Source organism: Phaethon aethereus, assembly GCF_964289735.1.
Source record: "Phaethon aethereus genome assembly, chromosome: 11".
In the NCBI taxonomy this organism is placed as follows: Eukaryota; Metazoa; Chordata; class Aves; order Phaethontiformes; family Phaethontidae; genus Phaethon; species Phaethon aethereus.
Window position 1 is genome coordinate 4,834,642 of NC_138587.1, and position 8,398 is coordinate 4,843,039.

Here is an 8,398-nt window from a genome sequence, read left to right on the forward strand (position 1 = left end):
GATTAAACTCAGAATCAACACATTGATTGCAGTGGCTTTCCCAAGAATCAAATGACAATCAGAATTGAATCCACTTTGTCTCGTCTTTTCTTCTGAAGAATTTCCATCTCCTCTCTAGAAGCCCCCAAAAGTTTAGAAAACTGAAAAAAAACCCCACTATTAAAGTATTGTGTTCAACCCTTTAAGTAACAAAAGAGAGGGGAAAAAAAGAGCAGCGGTTCACCATGGATGCTATTGATTGAAACCATTTAAATACCATCTGAAATGGCACTGACATTTACAGCTACGTTTCTTTAAATAAAAAAAAAAAAAAGAAATTACACATGTTGACAAGTAAATTACATGAGATTGCTGATCTCGGCAGCTGTCATCTAGACATACCAATAAATTATTCATATCAGCTTGTTTTATTGTCTTGCCCCTTGCAAATGGCACAGCGCAGGTCAAAACAGAGAGATGTTCAGAAATAACAAGTCGTGTTACCAGGACTTTTTTCCTGGAACAGACAGGTCCGGGCACAAGCGCGCGTTGCAGGGCCTGCCCTGGGGGTGGGACAGCGCTCGCACCCCACACAGGCCATGCCGGCTTTCTCAGCCTGTGTCCCTTCGCCCCTCTGCCGGGTCCCACTCTTTCCCTTCATACCAATGGGGCTCGAGCCCCACAGCCACCTTCTGGTGTTAGCTGCAGAGGTGTGGGACCTTTCAAAGCCTCACTCGCTACCAAGCACTCTTGTAAAGGAAGTAAAAATAACAACTACAGTTGCTGTTACACCTCTACCTATCAAGAAACATCTTCCCTCCCCATGGCAGCATGCTCAGGGCTAGCGTAGCAGTCACAACAAGCTGGTTAAGCTCATTAGGCTCCCGGGATGTCTCTCAGAAGCACGAAGGCAGAGCTGAAAGGTGCTACGTGGAAGGTCACGCTGATGACACACCACCCAGGAGCATCCCACAGCTGTGGGTATCTCTGTGGATACCAAGCAGTGCCACAGAGCAGTGGCAAATGTAGCAACGAAATAACCCACGTGAAATCCTCATGGGAAAAAAAGCACAGAGGAAGAGCACGTATTTTTAAAATGACTTAAATGTCTCCAAGACTAACAAGACCACCAAAGAGCACTAGAATGATAAACCACGACCTGCTGAAACCCAACCCTTGCAAGATATTGAAGTGCTTTTTATATTTCTGTTACCAATACCAAATGCTTTGCTGACAATATATTGATCTTCAGTCACGCTTTTGAGAAATTTATTACATCATTTCATTAAAATTATACGAGTTAGGGTAATAGAGTATTATATTTTTCTCTGAAAAGCCAGAAAATTTCCCTGCTTATAAAGAAATATATGTCAGCTGTGGCAAATATTGAAATCATACTTTATAAGTATTTTAGTGTTTGAAGTCTTACCACTACATGAAATATAGGTAATTTTTCTTCTTTAAGATCAATAAGAGGTCTGTTTTCAAAATGACTTCATATTGATTGAAGGGTCTGAAATGCCCCAGGTATCGATTGTCTGCATATAATCACGTTTTGCTCAGTAAGTTAACCTGGTCTACAGATGGAATGAAAAGAGATCCACTATATCACTTAAGCAAAATATTTTCATTGTATTTGAAAAATTGCTTCCATCGGTCACCAGTGTCTCACTGACAATGTATTTTCTTTCCTTTTTTTTTTTTAAAAAAACCTCAGGAAGTAGATTTACATAGAGTGAACAGCCAGGACAAGCTTGGCCTTACCGTATGTTACAGAACAGATGATGAAGATGACATGGGTATTTATGTGAGTGAGGTAAGATTGAGCTGATTTCTGTAACATACAGTTTGTCTTTTCAACTGCAGTGTTGGGCATTTAAGACATGTGTCTTCCGTTTTTTCCATGTTCAGAAAACAGCCAGAATGCAGTAATTGCAAGAAATCCAATTAGTTTTCCTTTTCTCCAAACTGAGTGAAATCCTGCATCCACTGAAGTCAAACTTCACTATATTAACTTTTAGTGTTAATTTTTCCCCTAACACAGTCTCAGCATTCAATCTCAGATTATGTTTTCAAAGTATTTTTAATATATTCCCCCTTTAATTTTTGTTCTCAATTATTCCAGAAACAATATAAATGAAAAAAACCCCACCCCACATTTTTATTTGCAAAGATTGAGGGCCCATTTGTCTCTCTTTGGCCCCTTTCATGAAATAAGTAGCATTTTATACATAATCTTTTTATCATGCAGATCCATTTTCAAATTAGTAGCAGCAGTTTGGGGAAAGAAACTCATAATCTAAAATGTTCAATTAAAATGCATCACTTGGGACCTAATCCTTCCTGTTCTGTGTGCAAAAACTGGTTCTAAGCAGACCACTATGTTGTAAAGCAAAATGTTAAATTATGAGGTAACTCGATATCATGCAAACATGCTAAACCTTCATTCTCTGAAAACACATTTCAGGAAGAAATGTTTTGGTTTTGACTTGATCATCTTAATTTGCATTTCACTTTGTCTGACGTAAGCAAGGAAAAATCCTGTAATCACTAAGTGAGATGCAACAACCACAGATACAACAACAATGACAGACACACTGGCTTACAGTACCAGTCATATTACCGATAGTGGGTTTACAACAGGAGGTTAATACTGAGTTCTCAAACCTCCAAAGCACTCACAGTTCTCTTATTTTGTAGATTGATCCCAACAGCATTGCTGCAAAAGACGGTCGACTCCGAGAAGGGGATCGCATTATTCAGGTACGTTGTGTCATGGTTGAAAGTCTGCTAACATGCTATAATCTGCTGCAATGTCTTTATTTCAGTATAATTTTTACAAATCATTCCTTCAGACTGGTATACATATGCATCCTTTTAACCTTCTGAGGATATTCCCTTTCCACTGCCGTATCACAGTCAGATTTTTATAGTCTTGGCCAGGTAAAGCCCTATATTGGCCCTACTCTGCAGGCTAAGCATTTTGTCAGCAGATGTCACCTGTTTCCAGCACATATTCTGATATACTTCCACTTTTAAGTCTTTCATTTACCACAGAAGCCCTCTATTTTGGCCCAAGTAATTATTCCTCTTTGCAGAATCTCTGCAGGCAGCCCTATTTATTCACAGGGATGTTAGCACTTGTTCCGCAGGCTGAACACCCAACTGCTGTGTGCCAGAGTCAACTCCCAAGTGCAACAATCCCACACCACAGGGGCTTGGTCAGAAGCGGTCTATCTTCTGCACAGACACTAACACGAGCAGAGGTCCACATCCCATTCAGTCTCTGGGAGCAACATCCACAGCCTCACCTGTCCCACACGAGGATGTTCCTGTTCCTTTCCACCCACGAGACCCGATGTTATGATTCTGCTCCTGCCCAACTCTCCCTTCTCCAGTTTCTGTCCTTGTAACAAGGCTCTGCACATCCCGTGCAGAGGTATGCAACAGCTTCGTGTGTCCAAGCCAACATGCTTGCCCAACACTTACCTGAACAACACGGCTGGAGATGGGAACTGGGACTGTGCCTGGCCCGTGCTGCACTGGCATCTATCCAGCCATGCAGTTCTGTAGAGCTCATCTCAGCAGCATTTAAGTATCCCTATGAAAGGATTTCATTCTGTTGCTCTGTATCCCTATGAAAGGATTTCATTCTGTTGCTCTTTTCTTTAAAGATCAATGGCATAGAGGTACAGAACCGAGAAGAAGCTGTGGCACTTCTCAGCAGCGAAGAGAGCAAGAATATCTCCTTACTTGTCGCAAGACCAGAAATTCAGGTACTGTAGCAACAACAAAAAAAACCCTCTCGAGTCTTTTAATTAAAAGGGTTGCTGTTTTGTAGAAATCAATTAGCATCTTTTGAAGAATTTTAACCTACCTAAATCTACCTAAAACCGTATTTATACAGTTTGACTGGCCATGTATATGGTCTAAAATAATGGAATTCAGCAGTCACGGTACTTATATCCATATTTTATACTAAAGTTCAATTGATAAGACATTCAGGGATTTATATATGCTGCAATGCTATTACAGACATCAGTGCAAGGTATTATGGATGGTTTCAAGCCATAGCTTTGAAGAACATACTGAACTCTAATTCCTATACCTATTGATTGTTCATTCATTAAAACACCTATTATTTAGCCCTTTATACACCATCTCTTAATGTAGTTAAATACTGTCAAGAAGCATCCTCAGATGTAATAAAAGGTTGAACCAGGTCCCTTTGCAGAGCAGGGATTAGCACAACAAAGACGCTGAACAAACAGCCACGAGCACTATTGTTTGATCTGTCTTTGCTCCTCCTGCTGCGAGAGCAACCCTTGCCAATGCACCTGCAGACGCAGGGTCAGGCTCATGACTATCCTGTTAGCCTAGATGTTTCTGATCTTTCTCTTGGGGATAATTGAAGCTGGGAGTGGGGGGAGGAAAGCGCCTTACAGACCCCTAGCAAGCATTTTTCCCTCTGGCCCTTGATGCTGTCTCACAAGTGGTATGTTCAGCCTTTGGGCTCTAGAGTGTTTTTACACATCCTAATCAAGTCATGCACAAACCAAAACAGCCCCAATGCTTAGAATTATTTCCATGGATGAAGAGGCTGGGTTTGTTTCATATATAAAGGGCTGTTGAAAATAAAACCATGCTGCTGGAGATGGAGGTGGCTGTGGAGGAGGTAGGACAGTCAACACCCACACTTAGCACAAGGCGATGTGTGCTCCTTGCAGGACACTGCAGCACTCTCACAGGAAGGAATCTCCTAAGGTTTCCCAACCACTTTCCATAAACAAGGAACATAATTTATGTCAGTCTTCATTCTTTTGACAACATTTGGTTTGATTTTCCCTCCCTTTTCACACAGCTGGATGAAGGATGGATGGATGATGACAGAAATGATTTTCTGGATGACTTGCACATGGACATGTTAGAGGAACAGCACCACCAGGCAATGCAATTTACTGCCAGCATGCTTCAGCAGGTACTGCCATTCTGTTGTGCAGTGGTGTCAAAACTTCACATTGCACTCAATATTCCAATATTGAGCTTGACTGAATACACTTAGTGTCTCAAATGATGATCAAGGCAAAAGGAATTTCTGTAAAATCAAGTTATTACATTACTATCCACAAACTTCATCTGGGGAACCAAAATGTTTTCAAATGTTACCTTTTTTATTCTGCCCCTTACAACAACATGATCACACTTCTTAGAAATCCACCATTCCAGCTGTCGTCACTGAGAGAAGCACAAGCTATGTGTATGATAGGTGTAGCAGGCAGAGAGCTAACTTATAAAATTTCCTATTCGATATGCATGCGCATAACTGAAAACAGCCTGCCTCCTGAAACCTTAAAATCCAAATGGAGAACTCAAGCATATGACTGAAATAAGGTCAATGCATGGGGAGAAAGGCAAAGAAAAAGTTTTACGTAGCAAAATTTATGCAGGGCCACAGATTTGGGCCTGTATTCCCTATCATTCTGCCATGATTAATGCAATCATACGAGTTCTGAATAAATTTTCAATCTTTGTGTAGGAGTTTTCTACAACTCCACATCTCTGTGGTAGCTGCATTTTCTGAAGGGGCGCATGCTCACTTTGGCACTGCAGTAGAACTGGATACTTTTGGGCACCTAAGTGGGAGAAGAAACAATTTGAAAATGTGACTTCTACCATTATTGCTGTATAACTGAATAGCAGACCTCAAGTTCTTCTGAAAAGGTCATCCACAGCATGCTGTGTGTTCAGTCACCATTTCTATGAGTTCTTAATAAAATTCTTTCCACGCAAGTAAAAGACAAAGATGCAGAAAGTGTAGCAGGTGACAGATTAAGAAAACAGTTAAAAGATAAACACCCTGAAATATTTTATGTTCCTGCAATAATTTCTCTGTTTTTTCTTTTTTGCTGTTAGAAGAAGCATGAGGAGGATGAGGGTACCACAGACACAGCCACTATTTTATCTAACCAGCATGAGAAGGACAGCGGCGTGGGGCGCACAGATGACAGCACTCGCAACGATGAGAGCTCTGAGCAGGAAAACAATGCGGATGATCACACCACCTCCTCCAACACTTTAGGGAGCCAGAAGCAGCTGACATACAGTCATGACACCCTAGGAAGTGGCGATATGCAGTTCAGCAATGAATCATTTATCTCTGCCGACTGTACGGATGTCGACTTCCTTGGCATCCCCGTAGACGAATGCGAGCGATTCCGGGAACTGCTGGAACTGAAGTGCCAGGTGAAGTCTGCCAACCCTTACAGTCTGTATTATCATAACAGCACGCTGGATATGAGCAAAAGCGACCAAGAAAGTGTTGACAGAGAGCTGGAGATGCTGAATGAGGAGCTGCGCAATATCGAGCTAGAGTGCCTGAATATTGTGAGAGCTCATAAAATGCAGCAGCTGAAAGATCAGTACCGGGAGCCCTGGATGCTGCATAACAGCGGGTTCCGCAACTATAACACAAGCATCGATGTTCGCAGGCACGAGCTCTCAGACATTACGGAGCTCCCGGAGAAGTCTGACAAGGATAGCTCGAGCGCATATAACACAGGCGAAAGCTGCCGAAGCACACCACTCACGCTGGAGATTTCCCCTGACAATTCGCTGCGCAGAACTGCAGAAGGCATTAACTGTCAAGGTAATGAGGGGGCAGTGGCATATAATGTCTCCCAAAAGAATTTATTTGCTAGCGCAGAAAGCCATGAATCCAGCACTGGTAAATGCCATGCCTCTGCTAAAGATCCCGACCTTGGCAAGCAGCTGGAAAGCAAGGAGAGAAAAGCCAGTGATGAAAGCAAAAGCCCTACTCATGGTCAAAAACCTTCTGGCTCCTACGTCTCTCCTTACCATCACTCTCCATATAAGCATGCTCATATTCCTGCCCATGCACAGCACTATCAGAGCTACATGCAGCTGATCCAACAGAAGTCAGCAGTGGAGTATGCACAGAGCCAAATGAGTCTGGTGAGTATGTGCAAAGACTTTAATTCAAGCCAGAGCGAACAGAGGATGGAGTGGAAAGTCAAGGTTAGAAGCGATGGGACCCGCTACATTACAAAGAGGCCAGTCAGGGACAGGCTGCTGAGAGAACGTGCCATAAAGATTAAGGAGGAGCGCAGCGGTATGACTACCGACGATGACGCCATAAGTGAAATGAAGATGGGCCGTTACTGGAGCAAGGAAGAGCGGAAGCAGCATTTAGTGAAAGCAAAGGAGCAGAGAAGGAGGCGTGAGTTTATGATGCAGAGCAGGTTAGATTGCTTAAAGGAACAGCAAGGTGCAGAAGAAAAGAAAGAGATGAATATCATTGAACTGAGCCACAAAAAAATGATGAAGAGGAGAAATAAAAAAATATTTGACAATTGGATGACAATCCAAGAACTGCTAACCCATGGAACAAAGTCACCAGACGGCACACGGGTGTACAATTCCTTCCTGTCAGTGACTACTGTATAATCACCGTTGCTAAATTATGTACATAAAACACTACCATTGGGGTAGAAATCAATGCCTCGTTCAATGTGGCAGGATTTTTGTATATAAGATACAGTCATCAAGTTTATAGTTCAAATACTGAACTCTACAACTGTGGGTGCCAGGATCTCCATGATGAAGTGGAGAGGAAGCTTGCCCGTTTCATTCAAAGGCAATATTAGCAGTGCTTTTTGGAATACTGATGGTACTTTTTTACTTGTTACCTTTTACATGAAGTGTTTAAATATCAGAAATTTATTAACCATACTTACACAGGTAATTTGCTTTAACTATATTCATATTAAAAGGTACCCATGCTTTTCTTTACCAAAAAAAAAAAAAAAATTCAAAAACCCACAAGAGCAACTGCACATATGTATTTTTTTGTGAAACCATATTTTGTGATATTATTTTGCTGTTGTTCACTTCTACACAGAGTGCTGTGTATCGGTATTTAGCTCAAGGTTTAAACTCAGAATTAGAGTCATTCTCTTGTAATATTTAACATTTATCAAACAGCAGTTTTTAGAGTCATGCGCAACATTTAAACATTTTTCTTTTTAAGGTTTCTGAAGAAAGTATATAGGTTTCATCTGAAAAGCCTGAAGCAAAGTACACTATACTGCAGCTTTAAAGGATTTTAAAGCGTGTTTGCAAATGTTGCAATCTGTTGAAAAAATGTGCATGTACAGCTAATTTGTTTATATAAGACAGTTTGTGGAATTTGAAAAGCCTATGGTAGTAACTGTTTGCTTTATAGATTTGAATGAATTGAATTATAAAAGCAGTTTCATGAAATCATCATTAGCTACAAACATTAACAAGTAAAATGAAGTAAAATAAATTATTGTTTTATATTTCAAACTATTTTAAATTCTTTTGACTCCCTACTCGTTTCACCACATAGAGTATTCTTTCCTCGAGCGCAGTTCCTGTG

General features: G+C 41.1%; 1 protein-coding gene across 2 annotated transcripts in view; it reads left to right on the plus strand.

Annotated features, from left to right (window-relative positions):
• The window catches only part of PDZRN3 (PDZ domain containing ring finger 3), a gene marked incomplete at its 5' end in the record, with an annotated part of 144,596 nt that extends 136,621 nt beyond the window's left edge, over window positions 1-7,975 (plus strand). For both annotated transcript variants that reach the window (XM_082004664.1, XM_082004665.1), the window contains 5 exons: window positions 1,697-1,795; window positions 2,680-2,742; window positions 3,654-3,755; window positions 4,841-4,957; window positions 5,893-7,975. In XM_082004664.1, the coding sequence (XP_081860790.1) occupies window positions 1,697-1,795; window positions 2,680-2,742; window positions 3,654-3,755; window positions 4,841-4,957; window positions 5,893-7,443 (1,932 nt within the window). In that variant the 3' untranslated portion in view covers window positions 7,444-7,975. The remainder of the gene's footprint in view (window positions 1-1,696; window positions 1,796-2,679; window positions 2,743-3,653; window positions 3,756-4,840; window positions 4,958-5,892) is intronic.
• Window positions 7,976-8,398: the final 423 nt, after the last annotated feature.